Source organism: Anomaloglossus baeobatrachus, chromosome 2, assembly GCF_048569485.1.
Source record: "Anomaloglossus baeobatrachus isolate aAnoBae1 chromosome 2, aAnoBae1.hap1, whole genome shotgun sequence".
NCBI lineage: Eukaryota > Metazoa > Chordata > Amphibia > Anura > Aromobatidae > Anomaloglossus > Anomaloglossus baeobatrachus.
The window spans coordinates 219,768,380-219,784,494 of NC_134354.1; the positions used below are offsets into that span (position 1 = coordinate 219,768,380).

Here is a 16,115-nt window from a genome sequence, read left to right on the forward strand (position 1 = left end):
CCCCTGGGGGCATCTGGAGTGAGAAACATGTGATGGTGTCTCCGCAGGCCTTCTTGCTTTGAATATTTCCCAGGGGGCATTGCTCTAGAATCACTGCGTTGAGAAACACGTGATGGTGTCTCCGCAGTGGTGGATGTTGATCTCCCTAAGGTCAACCATCCTTGCTCACATAGTCTTTTACTAGGCAATGTCCCACTAGCCAGATTCCTACTCCACACTGATTTTTATTTAATCGTATGAACGTATATCTTACCATCATATAAAAATAAACACCAGTTTTGTTAAAAAGCGCAGGGATAAAAATGAGGTAAAAACGCACCAAAACGCTATTGATTGTAGCATTTAGTGGGTTAAATAGTCCCGGGCTCTTGTGCCTATGCGATCACCATAATGTAGCCTGTACGTCATCAGTCAGGAACACCTTAGGCTACATGCGCACTCTGCATTTTTTGCTGCGTTTTTGCTGCGTTGTTGGCTGCAGTTTTGTTGTCCAGAACTTTCTGACATTTGACTTCCCAGCAAAGTCTATGAGAAGTCAGATTTGCTATGCGCACATTGCAGTTTGTCAGCGTTTTATTTGTCAAAAGTTTGTGACAAAAAAAATGCAGCATGTTCATTCTTGCTGTGTTTTTGTCAACATATGTCACAAAAGCGCAGCAAAAACGCATGTTGTGAAAAACGCACCAAAACCACACCGAAAAAGCAGCAAAAATGCACCTACAATTACAAGCATTTTTTGTGACATTTCCAGACTCTCTCTGACAATGTGCAGTTTCTGCTGCAGTTTTGGCTGCAGTTTGTGAACACAAAAAGATGCAGCGTGCGCATGTAGCCTAAGAAACCATGACGTATGGGGTACGTCATATGTCTTGAAAGGGTTAATCTATGCTTGAATGCTGATTGGAATCCTACTTGTGCATTCTGAATTAAATCTGGAGTGTCGAGCACCGCTTACTACTATTTAGCACCTTTCCACCATGTCCATTTTTTGTACATCTGAATGACAAAATGTACTTTACCATACATGTTCTGAAAACAGAAAATTTCTAAGTAAAGGGAAATAGTGAATACAACAACAATTCAACCATTGTTTTCTGGGTTTTGTTTTTTCGGCGCTCATTGTATGTAAAAATGACCTGCCAATAAGATTCTGCAGGTCAGTGTGATTATTTGTTCTGCAAAAACTTACTGCTTACTTACTGCTATATATGGGCGGCACGGTGGCTCAGTGGTTAGCACTGCAGTCTTGCAGCCCTGGGGTCCTGGATTCAATTCCCACCAAGGACACTATCTGCAAGGAGTTTGTATGTTCTCCCCATGTTTGCGTGGGTTTCCTCCGGGTTCTCCGGTTTCCTCCCACACTCCAAAGACATACAGATAGGGACTTTAGATTGTGAGCCCCAATGGGGACACTTTTGCTATTGTATGTAAAGTGCTGTGGAATTAATAGCGCTATATAAATGAATACAATTATTCTTATTATTATTATTATACTTCAGTAAAAATCATTATCTCCCATAAATTCTAGCTTTTGGCTGGGCCTCACAAGAGTACAAACATGGAGGGGAAAGATGATATTAGCAGGCCTCCAACTGCCATTCCAACTCATTGGCACTCAGCAATCACCTCACGGAGGCCAATAGGTGCTTGAAAGAAAGTGCCGATTTTATTTATGCTTTAAGTCCACTCTCATCACTTCACTAGCCAACAATCCTAAACGACTCTTTGAACCCTTCCACTCCCTCCTGAGCCCTAGAGCACAGACCCCGGTCACCAACCTAAGCTCTGATGATCTGGCCACTTTCTTCTTACAAAAGATCAACAACATCCGCAAAGAAATCTTTGAAAAATCAACTCAGAGCCTGGATCCCCTCCTCTCCCGCACCTCAAGATCACTATCAATATTCGAGCCTGTCACAGAAGAAAAAGTGACGGGTCTCCTTGCCTCTTCCCGCCCAACAACATGCACCAGTGACCCTCTTCCCTCACATCTACTTCAGGCTCTATCCCCAGCTGTCACTACCTACCTAACCAAAATGTTTAACCTCTCTCTTTCATCAGGTATCTTTCCTTCATCATTTAAACATGCCATCATAACCCCTCTACTTAAAAAACCTTCCCTCAATCAGAACTGTGCCGCTAACTACAGACCAGTCTCTAACCTTCCCTAAGGCCCCCTTCACACGTCCGTGATACACGTGCGTGTTTGGTCCGTTTCCGTATATACCGGAGACACGGCCAAACGTGCACCAATGTTAATCTATGATTGTGGTCACACGTCCGTTATTTCATTATGTCCGTGTGTGCGTGTCCGTGATCCGTATGTGTTTGCGTTTGGCACGGATGCATGTCCGTTATCTGCACGGAGCACGCACACGTGGACACAATGAAAGTCTATGGGTATGTGCACACACGTTAGTAAACACGTATGCATCTACCTATAGTCCGTGTCCGTTTGGTGTTTTTATTTCTAGTGATGTCGGCTATTCTTTCTATTTCTGTGTATGTCCGTCAATCTCCCTGAGTCCGTCGGTCAGTCTCTCTGTCGGTCTCTCTGTCTGTCTGTCCCTCTCTCACAGTCTGTCGGTCAGTTTCCCCCCCTCTCTCATACTTACCGTTCCCCGATCTCCGGCGCAGCGCTGCACGGCATTCACACTGCTGCGGCGGCTTTTACTATTTTGAAAAAGCCGGCCGCCCATTAAACAATCTCCTATTCCCTGCTTTCCCCGCCCACCGGTGCCTATGATTGGTTACAGTGAGACACGCCCCCACGCTGAGTGACAGGTGTCACACTGCACCCAATCACAGCAGCCGGTGGGCGTGTCTATACTGTGCAGTAAAATAAATAAATAAATAATTACAAAAAAACGGCGTGCGGTTCCCCCCAATTTTAATGCCAGCCAGATAAAGCCATACGGCTGAAGGCTGGTATTCTCAGGATGGGGAGCTCCACGTTATGGGGAGCCCCCCACCCTAACAATATCAGTCAGCAGCCGCCCAGAATTGCCGCATACATTATATGCGACAGTTCTGGGGCTGTACCCGGCTCTTCCCGATTTGCCCTGGTGCTTTGGCAAATCGGGGTAATAAGGAGTTATTGGCAGCTCATCATAGCTGCCAATAAGTCCTAGATTAATCCCGCGGGTAACCTCTGTGACAGCTCAGCTGATCGCACGGCTGTCTTCATTAGCTGTGTGGAGGTGACCGGAGCGGCGGTGTCTTCTGCAGCTCCTGTCACCTCCATACAGCAGCGCTGGATGCGACGCTGGAGCATCCTGGATGACGCCGGACATGGAGGGCTTTTTCGGGGATGATTAAAGTGGTGAACCAGGGAATGTGTGTGTGTTTTTATTTCTAATAAAGGATTTTTTCGGGTGCGTGTGTTTATTTACTGTCACTTACAGATTAATCATGGAAGGTGTCTCATAGACGCCTGACATGATTAATCTAGGACTTATTGGCAGCTATGGGCTGCCAATAACTCCTTATTACCCCGATTTGCCAAAGCACCAGGGCAAATCGGGAAGAGCCGGGTACAGCCCCAGAACTGTCACATATAATGTATGCGGCAATTCTGGGCGGCTGCTGACTGATATTGTTAGGGTGGGGGGCTCCCCATAACGTGGAGCTCCCCATCCTGAGAATACCAGCCTTCAGCCGTATGGCTTTATCTGGCTGGCATTAAAATTGGGGGGAACCGCACGCCGTTTTTTTGTAATTTATTTATTTATTTTACTGCACAGTATAGACACGCCCACCGGCTGCTGTGATTGGGTGCAGTGTGACACCTGTCACTCAGCGTGGGGGCGTGTCTCACTGTAACCAATCATAGGCATCGGTGGGCGGGGAAAGCAGGGAATAGGAGATTGTTTAATGAGCGGCCGGCTTTTTCAAAATAGTAAAAGCCGCCACAGCAGCAGTGTGAATGCCGTGCAGCGCCGGTGATCGGGGATCGGTGAGTATGAGAGAGGGGGGGACACTTCAGTCACTCGGGGGATTAGCGGTCACCGGTGAATCCTTCACAGGTGACCGCTAATCAGTACTCGACACAGACAGAGCCGCGGTATGAGGATGAAGTCGGGTGAAGTTCACTCGAGTTCATTCTCATCGCGCAACTCTGTCTGCTGTCAGCCGACATTTATAAACGACATTGTGCATCACACACACGGACATTACACACGGACATTACACGTACACATACACGTTAATTCCACACGCACACACGGACGTTCTGCACACAAACACGGCTAGCATACGCAATTCACACAGGTGCCACACGGACCATAAAAACGGACACAAAAACGGGACACGGACCCGAAAAACGGCCCGTAACACACGTGCGTGTTTTTCACGGACGTGTGAAGGGGGCCTTAGGGGTAGTTTGCACACTACGACATCGCAAGCTGATGGTTGCGATGCCGAGCGTGATAGTCCCCGCCCCCGTCGCAGCTGCGATATCTTGTGATAGCTGCCGTAGCGAACATTATCGCTACGGCAGCTTCACACGCACTTACCTGCCCTGCGACGTCGCTCTGGCTGGCGAACCGCCTCCTTCCTAAGGGGGCGGGTCATGCGGCGTCACAGCGACGTCACACGGCAGGCAGCCAATAGAAGCGGAGGGGCGGAGATGAGCGGGACGTAAACATTCCACCCACCTCAGTCCTTCCGCATAGCCGGCGTGAGCTGCGGAACGCAGGTAAAGAGATGTTCCTCGCTCCTGCGGCTTCTCACACAGCAATGTGTGCTGCCGCAGGAACGAGGAACAACATCGTACCTGTCGCTGCCACCACATTATCGAAATGACCGACACTACATCGATGATACGATTTCGACGCTTTTGCGCTCGTTAATCGTATCAAAAAGGATTCACATACTCCGATGTCGACAGCGACGCCGGATGTGCGTCACTTTCGATTTGACCCCACCGCCATCGCAGCTGCAAAGTACCCCTTAACCCCTTCACGACCGCGGGCAGTAAAATTACGTCCTATTTTAACGTGACTTAACGACCAGGGACGTAATTTTACGGCCTAAAGTTCATTTGATTGCCGTGGCCATAGCAACGGCTTTCAAATGATGTCCCCTGCTGTTTCTTACAGCAGGGGACCTTTGCTTCACCCCAGGGGGGGTGGCATCGCCACCCCCCATCGACGATCGATGTGATTGGCTGTTCAAATCTGAACCGCCAACCACATCTTTCGCACTGATTTCGGTAAAAATAATGCCGGAAATAGTGCGATACTGTGAGATCCGGCTATGATGTGCTGTAGCAGGTACAGCAGATCATAGGTGGATCTCAAACATGCCGCCCCCAGCCCCTGCAGCACTGATTGGAGCGATCGTGCTATGACGCGCAATCGCTCCAATCAGTGTGCAGTGGGGCGGTCTGATCTGCCGGTGGCCGCCCTCCCCAGGCCTGTGCTGGTCTGGGGACCCTCCCCCAACATGTCTGCAGCGTGCAGCACTGGCTGGTACTAGTGGTACCACGCCACCGCTGCTGCTGCTGTCACGGAGCAGGAGCAGGAGCGGTGAGTATTGTGCTCACCTTGCAACCCCTGCGCGCTTCCGTAATGGCCCCTGCTCGTGCCCCCCTGCGATCTGCCCCCCCCGACATCCCGATCTGCCCCCCCGACATCCCGATCTGCCCCCCCGACATCCCGATCTGCCCCCCGCCATCTCTATTCTGCAGCTCCTCCGGTATCCCTCCTCCTCTGCTCTCCTTGCAGCCCCTGCGCGCTCTTGTGATTTGCTCCTGTTCGCTCCCGTAATGGCCCCTGCCCGTACCCCCCTGCGATCTGCCCCCCCGACATCCCGATCTGCCCCCCCCCCGACATCCCGATCCGCCCCCCGCCATCTCTATTCTGCAGCTCCTCCGGTATCCCTCCTCCTCTGCTCTCCTTGCAGCCCCTGCGCGCTCTTGTGATTTGCTCCTGTTCGCTCCCGTAATGGCCCCTGCCCGTACCCCCCTGCGATCTGCCCCCCCGACATCCCGATCTGCGCCCCCCCCGACATCCCGATCTGCCCCTTGCCATCTGTATTCTGCAGCTCCTCCGGTATCTCCCTCCTCTGCTCTCCTTGCAGCCCCTGCACGCTCTTGTGATTGCTGCTGCGCGCTCCCGTAATGGCCCCCCCTGCCCGTGCCCTCCTGCGATCTGCCCCCCCCCGACATCCCGATCTGCCCCCCGACATCCCGATCTGCCCCCCGACATCCCAATCTGCCGGCCTCCCCCGTGATCTCTATTCTGCAGCTCCTCCGGTATCTCCCTCCCCCTCTCCCTCTGCTCTCCCCCTCTGCTGTCCCCCCAACGTCCTCTTACCTCTCTTCACCGGCCGATCACATCTGCCTCCATCGCTGGGTCCTTCTTCCTTCCTTCTTCCTGGGTCTTCTGCTGAGCTGTCCAACTTCCTGCCTGCGGCTCCTGTACAGCTGTCTATCTCGCTTGCCTTCTGTTCCTCCTGCTACTCCTCTGGGTACTGTGAGTATAACTTTTTTTTTTTCTTTTTTTCCTCTATCCCCTGTCCATTTTTACACCTCGTGCGTCCCGCCGAGCGCTGATCAGGGATGCAGATAACGTATCTGCATCCGTGGTCAGTTTTCGGCGGGACTTTTTTTTTCCCGTATCCCCGACGCTTTTTGTATCGCATCAGTCCGTGCGTCCCACCGAGCGCTGATCAGGGATGCACATAACGGATCGGCATCCCTGCTCAATTTTTGGCATGACAAAAAGCATCGGGGATACGGAAAAAAGTCACGCCAAAAATTTAGCAGGGATGCCGATCCGTTATGTGCATCCCTGATCAGCGCTCGGCGGGACGCACGGACTGATGCGATACAAAAAGCGTCGGGGATACGGAAAAAAAAGTATCGCATCTGTCCGTGTGTTCCGCTGAGCGCGGATCAGCATCCCTGCTCAATTTTTGGCGTGACTTTTGTTTTTTTACCGTATCCCAGCGCTTTTTGTATCTCATCCGACCGTGCCTCCTGCAGCGGCCGATCAGTGCACTGTGTCTGTGCGTTTGAAAAGTCAAATGGCGTTCCTTGTCTTCTGAGCCCCGCCATGCGCCCAAACAATTGATTTCCACCACATATGAGGTATCTGCATACTCGGGAAAAATTGCACTATACGTTTTATGGTGCATTTTTTCCTGATACCGTTGTAAAAAGAAAAAAAAAAGCTACCTTGTTGCTGCAAAAATTAAAAAAAATATAAATAATTTTCACGGTTCAACGTTATCAACTTTCAGTGGAGCCCCTGGGGGTACAAGGGGCTCACTAAACATCTAGATAAATTCCTTGAGGGGTCTAGTTCCAAAATGGAATAGGAATAACGTTTGGAACACCATTCTAAGTCCGAACTGGGTGCAAAAACCTAAAAAAAACATCACTATGGGGAGATAAGGTATGCACACCAGTGACTATGTAAGGGGAATACATGAAATAGCAGAAACTGCTGTGTGAATACTGACTTGAAAAATCCAACAGCTATATGCAAGAGTGAATATGTGAAAAATGGAATCTGCATTACTGCCATGAACATATGAATCAAGAGAAATTTAGCTACTGAATTGATCAATGCAATAGAGCCCCAACACTACGCCAAAGTATTTCTCTACGTTGGGGTCCCTGCATGAGAGTTTAACTGCATGAGAGGACACACACAAGCTAGGGACCCCAACGTAGAGAAATACTTTGGCGTAGTGTTGGGGCTCTATTGCATTGATCAATTCAGTAGCTAAATTTCTCTTGATTCATATGTTCATGGCAGTAATGCAGATTCCATTTTTCACATTTTCACTCTTGCATATAGCTATTGGATTTTTCAAGTCAGTATTCACACAGCAGTTTCTGCTATTTCATGTATTCCCCTTACATAGTCACTGGTGTGCATACCTTATCTCCCCATAGTTCCAAAATGGGGTAATTTGTGGGGGAGCTCCACTGTTTAGGCACCATAGGGGGGGGTCTAAAAACGTGACATGGCGTCCGCTAATGATTCCAACCAATTTTGCTGTCAAATGGTGCCCTTCTCTTCTGAGCCACGCCATGCGCCCAACAATTACTTTCCACCACATGTGAGGTATCTGCGTACGCAGGAGAAATTGCACAATACGTTTTATGGTGCATTTTTTCCTGATACCCTTGTGAAAAAAAAGCTACCTGGTTCAAGTAACAGTTCTGTGGTAAAACAAAAGAAAATTGTATTCATGGCTCAACATTATCGACTTCTGTGGAGCCCCTTGGGGCTCACCAAACATCTAGATAAACTCCTTGAGGGGTCTAGTTTCCAAAATGGGGTCACTTGTGGGGGAGCTCCACTGTTTAGGCACCTCAGGGGGTCTCCAAACGTGACATGGTATCCGCTAATGATTCAAACAAATTTTGCTGTCAAATGGTGCTCCTTCTCTTCTGAGCCCCGCCATGCGCCCAAACAATTACTTTCCACCACATATGAGGTATCGTCGTACTCAGGAAAAAATGCACTATAAATTTCATGGTGTATTTTTTCCTGATACCCTTGTGGAAAAAAAAGCTACTTAGTTGAAGCAACAGTTTTGTGGTAAAAAAAATTCTTTTCACAGCTCAACTTTATAAACTTTTGTGAAGCCCCCAGGTGTTCAAAGTGCTTACCAAACATCTAGAAAAATTATTTGAGGGCTCTAGTTTCCAAAATGGGGTCACTTGTGGGGGAGCTCCATTGTTTAGGCACCTCAGGGGGTCTTCAAACCTGACATGGCGTCCGCTAATGAGTGCAGCTAATTTTGCGTTCAAAAATTCAAATGGCGCTCCTTCCCTTTCGAGCTCTGCCGTGTGCCCAAACATTTGATTTCCACCACATATGAGGTATCTGCGTACTCAGGAGAAAATGGACAATACATTTTATGTTGCATTTTTTCCCGATACCCTTGTGAGAAAAAAAAGCTACCTAGTTGAAGCAACAGTTTTGTGGTAAAATATTTTTTTTTTCTTTTCACGGCTCAATGTTATAAACTTCTGTGAAGCCCCCAGGTGTTCAAAGTGCTCACCAAACATCTAGAAAAATTATTTGAGGGCTCTAGTTTCCAAATGGGGTCACTTGTGGGGGAGCTCCATTGTTTAGGCACCTCAGGGGGTCTTCAAACCCGACATGGCGTCCGCTAATGAGTGCAGCTAATTGTGCGTTCAAAAATTCAAATGGCGCTCCTTCCCTTTCGACCTCTGCCGTGCACCCAAACAATTGATTTTTACCCCATATGGGGTATCAGCGTACTCAGGAGAAAATGCACAATAAATTGTAGGGTGCACTTTCTCTTTTCTCCCTTGTAAAAATGAAAATTTTATGGCTAAAGTAACATTTTTGTGTTTAAAAAGTAAAATTTTCATTTTTTCCTTCCACATTGCTTTGGTTCCTGTGAAGCACCTAAAGGGTTAATAAACTTCTTGGATGTGGTTTTGAGCAGTGTGAGGGGTGCAGTTTTTAGAATGGGGTCACTTTTGGGTATTTTCTGTCACCTCGGCTTCTCAAAGTCACTTCAAATGTGATGTGGTCCCTAAAAAAATTATTTTGTAAATTTTGTTGGAAAAATTAGAAATTGCTGATGAACTTTGACCCCTTCTAACTTCCTAACGAAAAAAAAAAATCTTTCGAAAATTGCGCTGATGTAAAGTAGACAAGTGGGAAATGTTATTTCATAACTATTTTGTGTGAGATATCTCTCAGATTTATGGGCATAAATTTTCAAAGTTTGAAAATTGCGAAATTTTCAACATTTTCGCACAATTTCCTAAATTTTCACAAATAAACGCAAAAAGTATCGGCCTAAATTTACAACTGACATGAAGTACAATATGTCACGAAAAAACAATCTCAGAATCGCCAGGATCCGTTGAAGCGTTCCAGAGTTATAACCTGTCAAAGTGACACTGGTCAGAATTGCAAAAAATGGCCCGGTCATTAGGGTGTTTTAGTGGCCGGGGGTGAAGGGGTTAATCTCTAAGCTCCTGGAACGCTTGGTCCACTCTCGGCTAGTCCAGTATTTATCTGAAAACTCACTTCTTGATCCCTCTCAATCTGGTTTCCGCTCTGTACACTCCACCGAAACGGCCCTCACCAAAGTCTCAAATGATCTATTAACAGCAAAATCTAAAGGCCACTATTCCCTATTGTTTTTCTTGGATCTCTTAGCTGCTTTTGACACTGTGGATCACCAACTTCTCCTCACCATGCTCGCTGTATTGGCCTCAAGGACACCGCTCTCGCCTGGTTCTCCTCCTATCTCTCCGACCGCTCCTTCACTGTTTCTTTTGCTGGCACTTACTCCACTCCTCTCCCTCTCACCTTTTGGGGTTCCTCAAGGCTCAGTCTTGGGCCCTCACCTTTTCTCTCTATACACCGCCCCTATTGGACAAACCATCAGCAGATTCGGTTTCCAATACCATTTCTATGCTGATGACACCCAATTATATACATCATCTCCAATCATCACCCCTGCTTTGTTACAAAATACCAGAGATTGTCTGTCTGCTGTCTCTCAAAGCATGTCCTCCCTCTATCTGAAACTGAATCTCTCCAAAACTGAGTTTCTTGTGTTTCCTCCCTCTACCAACCAACCTATATCCAACATTTCAATTACCTTCGATGATTTAATCATTATTCCCAAGCAGCATGCTCGCGGTCTTGGGGTCATATTTGACTCAGAACTCTCCTTCATTCCCCATATACAATCACTCACTCGCACATGTCACCTACATCTCAAAAACATCTCCAGAATCCAACCATTTCTTACTTCCAAAACTGCAAATACCCTTACTGTCACTCTTATTCATTCCCGCCTGGGTTACTGCAACTCTTTGATTGGTCTCCCTTGGACCAAACTCTCCCCTCTCAAATCCATCTTGAATGCAGCAGCCAGGGTCATATTCCTGTCCAGCCACTTGACCGATGCCTCCACCTTTTGCCAGTCACTACACTGGCTACCTATCAGCTACAGAATACAATACAAACTCATATCCCTCACCCACAAAGCTCTCCACAGCTCTACACCACCATATATCTCATCCCTCATCTCTGTTATCATCCTACCCGCCTCCTTCGTTCCGCAAACGATCTTAGACTAACATCCTTCATAATACGAACCTCACACCTCCGTCTCCAAGACTTTTCTCCAGTTTTCTGGAATGCACTACCCCAAAGAATGTGACTAATATCTAGTCCCCAAGTTTTTAAGCGTACATTAAAAACTCATCTCTTCAGACAAGCTTATCATAATAACTTACTAACCTAACTCTCCCCTGTCCCACCTTCTAAATGCTACTCGTAACCGTCTCTCTCCTATTTCTGTCCTCACATCCTACAGTACATACAACCAATAGCATGTAAGGGCACCCAAAAGGTTACTGTCTAAAGACCAGATCATTCATCTTTATATGTAACCAATACACTAGCATAACCATGGCCGGCCAGATCTACAAGTGTGCTTCACCTTTTGTGTCCACCTTTTTCCCCATAGATTGTAAGCTTTCGAGCAGGGCCCTCATTCCTACTGTAGCTCTTGAGTTATGTACTATTTTGTTTTTGTCTATACAACTCCCCACCGGATTGTAACGTGCTGCGGAATATGTTGGCGCTATATAAATAAACTTTTTTTTTTTTATTATTATTATTATTATTATTATTATTATAAGTAATTTGTCTCCAACCTTTCTTACCTTAAAAGCCACATTCAGCTCTGAAAAATGGTCACAAGGTACATCCAGAGACACACGAGTTGTCATATTCAGTGCTCCCCACAGTATATGTCGCGGGCAGGGGGTGACTGACCATGTCAGGGAAGGCTACCCGAGGCGCTCGGATCCAGGATCGTGGCTGGGGCTCGAGTGGCAGCCAAATCTAGGGCTTGTGCAGTGGCCCGACGCCCACAAGAACAGAAAAGGGGTATATACAGGGGAAGAGTTTGTCAGTGACACCACCCGTGGGTTGCGGTGAGGGTTGGTAACACCGCCGCTGCCTTAGTATGGGACACCCGGGGCTCATGGAACAGGGCAGCAAGGTGGAATCCCCTCCACGGGTAGGGGAGGTGCAATCCCGGGGCCCGGAGGATGATGCGGGGTAGCAGGGAGCAGTCTGTAGAAATGGACTGGATGATACCGGTGTACTCACTGTGGTAATAATTCACACAAAGTCCATATGGTAAACCAAGGCCAGATGCCGGGAGCCTCTGGAGGAGTGTGCTTGGTCCCGCACACGGGCTCACAGGGCAGGGTCTCTTCCTCCTGCACTTGTAGTTTCTTGTGTGTTGACTTAACCAGCATAAAATGGCAGAAATCCCCAGTGTTTTGTGTACTGTGGGAGCCGTTGCCCGCAAAATCTGACCCTTGGGATTCCTGTGGGTTCTGGCGGACACCCTATCCCCCGCGTTGGGCTTCCGTTTCGCTCTCTGGGCTACTTGTGGGACAAAATCTGGAACCTTGGCCCCGGCTGGCTAATCGGTAAGGCGCTTGCAGCGGTCCTTGCCCTGAGGTCCAGCTACCCCGACTGTGCACGGCCTCCAGACCAGATCCCCGCTGTCGTCATCGGCGGGCTACAACCCTGCCCCAATCCACTTTAGGTCTCCCGCGACCGGATCTCCGTCGCCTGTGGCCCTGCTCTGCCGTCTACCACCTAGTCTGCTCAGGTAGTCCGGTAGTCCAGGGGTTCCGACCCCTGACCACCACTCCAAACTCCAACTTCAACTCTCTCTACTTGTCTCAGCTTGTCTCAGACTCCAACTCAGACTAATTTGTTCCCTCCCCTGACACCTCAGGACCCCTAGGTGGGCGTTTTCATCCACCTGGTCCCACCCACTGGTGTTTGCCTATTGTCCCGGGGGGGTGACTAGGCTTTTGTTGCTGGTGTTACCTATGTGTGGTGTTGTGTTGGTAGAATCCCAAGGAGAAGGTGATTCCTGCACCCTGGAGGGAGTACAGTCATCTGTGACTACTTGGTTTTGCCAGGGTGTCACATATACATTTACAGCACTCCATTACAATGGACAGCATAATAATGACAGCAAAAACTTTTCAGCAGAAATCACACTGAGAACTCGTACCATCCTTCCCTATAGGCAGTATACTTATCTGTAAGAGTTCACACCTTCCCCGTATTCGTTATTCTTGTGTCAAGCACTTCCTCCACACTATCGCATCCAGCTTCAGGCAACCCTTTATTTCACAGTATCATCTTATCTTCAGCTTAAAATATTACCCTAGTACCCCCAATGCCAGCATGTGCGCATCCAGATCTGCTCTTCTGTGCTCTTCTGTGCAAGACTGCTCACAAAAGTCACCATCTGCAGATTTGCTTCCATAGCTGTTTGCTACACCTGGTGCTAATGCATAAAACTGCAGAAAGCAACGAGCCACACATCTTGGACTTGTGAGCCACATGTGGTTTCCCAGCCACAGGTTGGGGACCACTGCTGTAAGTTATTGACAGTGGTGTTTAAGGACTTAAACTGCAGCAATTGGCGCAAGCTCAAATAGCTGCAGTTAGAGGCTTTCTCATAGCCATTAACTACTTTGTGTGGAGCAGGTTCAAGTTCTCCATAAACCCACACACGTAACATGATATAATAGCTTAATAGTTTGTCATGTTTCCTATCCAAAGAATAGATAATGTACAGAATGAGTGCTGGTGGTCTGAATGCTGGGATTTCGGCTGATCACAACATGAGTCCCTTTGTCCCGTGTATGAATCGAGCAGTAGTGAACAAGTGCTATCACTGCTCCAGTCACTCATAGAAGCGCTGGTCACACATGCTCCATTTACACAGGGAAATTGGGGATTGATCGGGATTCTTTATCATCTTTTTTTTATTTAGGTGGAAAATGTTGTTAATGTATAAACCCTTTTAGGGATTAATAGCTGACTCCTAACTGTGCATAATTATCAATATACACAATACAATGCAAATTTAGAAAGCACCTGCACCTCTTTTTAAGACCTATATGAATGAGTTGATAAAAGTGTTAGGCATGTAATTTTTATATCTTATGTTATGTATTATACATTGTATTATTGTTGCATGGTTCAGATTCAGGTAAAAAGACTGGAACTACAGCATTGCTATGATTCTTCTTTTTTATTTTTGTAAAAATCCTACTGCAGAATAAACATGATTAGGCTATAATGATAACTATCTTTTTCAGAGGATGATAATGGCCTTTGAAGAACTTCGTATGCAAGCAGAAAACTCAAGGCAAGAGTTGTACAATCAAAGTATGGATTTATTTTTTGTTATTAATTTTTACTGATTAGTTATCTATTTTATAAATCCTTTGCTCATGAATCAGCAAAGTTCTGAGGAATAAAGCCAAGTAAACACCATTTATCGTTGCCCATTCAGTATTAAAGGCCTTGTCACACACAGAGATAAATCTGCGGCAGAACTGTGGTTGCAGTGAAATTGTGGACAATCAGTGCCAGGTTTGTGGCTGTGTACAAATGGAACACTATGTCCATGATTTCACTGCAACCACAGATCTGCCAAAGATTTATCTCTGTCTGTGACGGGGCCTTTAGTCCTGGTTTCCGCATGAATATCTTAAGGCTATGTGCGCACTAGAAAATTACTCTTTCTTAAGGAAAAACCGGACCCTCTGAAAGAATCCCGAACCTGCGGTAAAAAAACGCACCAAAACCGCAACGAAATCCGCATGCGGTTTTGCCGCGGTTTGGTGCGTTATTTCTGCGTTTTTTCCGCATATTGGTCCCTGCGGGTTTTTACCAATAAGTAATGGCAAAACAGGAAGGACCTGCAGAAAAGAAGTGACATGCACATTAATTCTGCAGCGGAAATTCCACATGTAAATCCACAGGTATAAAAAAAACGCAGTGTGTGCACAGCATTTTTTTGTACCCATAGGTTTTGCAGGGGAATGATTGCAGAAATGTTAGACACATTTTCTGCAGCAAATCCGTGGTAAAATCCACGGTAAATCCACAGCGTGCACACATAGCCTAAAACTTTTTTCAAGTGTGTGACTGATGGACTAATTTACTTCAGTGAGGCAAACAAATTGTAAAATAAGAAACTTTAGGCTCAGTTTGACCTACATTCCAGCAGTGTCAATCATTTTAGACGGACATAATACTATAGAAGGACTTGGCTGAGCCAAAGCAATCTACATTACAGTCATCTAATTATGAAGAATATATATTGCCCTTCATGTTTAAGAAACTGTGATTCGTTCTCTGGAACATACCAGATTTTTTCATTAAAACTGTGAATTCAAAAACAAAAAAATGGTAATATGCTTCACAAAAATAATCAGAAAGTTATTAATTACTTCTTTCTCCACCTGGATTGATGATTTACTCTAAAGGGGGCTTTACACGCAACGACATCGCTAACGAGATGTCGTTGGGGTCACTGAATTCGTGACGCACTCGTTATCGACGTCGTTGCATGTGTCATGTACGAGCGACCGCTAACGATGCAAAAGACTCACCAAATCGTTGATTGTTGACACGTCATCCATTTCCCAAATGTCGTTCCTTTTTCTGGACGCAGGTTGTTCGTCGTTCCTGAGGCAGCACACATCGCTACGTGTGACACCCCAGGAACAACGAACAACACCGTACCTGCGTCCTCCGGCAACGAGGTGGGCGTGACTTCCGTGCAGCTGCTCTCCGCCCCTCCGCTTCTATTGGATGCCTGCCGTGTGACGCCGCACGAACCGCCCCCCTGAGAAAAGAGGCTGTTCGCTGGCCACAGCGACGTCGCTAGGAAGATAAGCATGTGTGACAGCTCCTAGCGATATTGTGCGCCACGGGCAGCAATTTTCCCGTAACGCACAAACGACGGGGGCGGGTGCTTTCACGAGCGACATCGCTAGCGATGTCGCTGCGTCTAAAGCAGCCTTAAGGCCTCTTTCACACGTCAGTGATTCTGGTACGTAAGTGGCAGTTTTTATACATACCAGAATCATGGACATACGCAGACACATTAAAATGGGTATGCGCTCACTTCATTGATTTTTCACTGACAGTGTTTCCATGCGGCATACATGCGTGTCCGTGTTTCCACACGGAGGCAAGTCCGTTTTTTTCTGGCCTGTCACACGAACCACACAGTGGTGTAATCTGTGAAACACGTAC

At 47.1% G+C, this 16,115-nt stretch overlaps 1 protein-coding gene across 3 annotated transcripts in view; it reads left to right on the forward strand.

Moving 5' to 3' along the window:
- Positions 1–16,115, forward strand: part of SYCP1 (synaptonemal complex protein 1) — an 811,750-nt gene that overhangs the window by 204,562 nt on the left and 591,073 nt on the right. For all 3 annotated transcript variants that reach the window (XM_075335624.1, XM_075335625.1, XM_075335626.1), the window contains one exon: positions 14,165–14,234. In XM_075335624.1, coding sequence (XP_075191739.1) covers positions 14,165–14,234 — 70 coding nt within the window. The remainder of the gene's footprint in view (positions 1–14,164; positions 14,235–16,115) is intronic.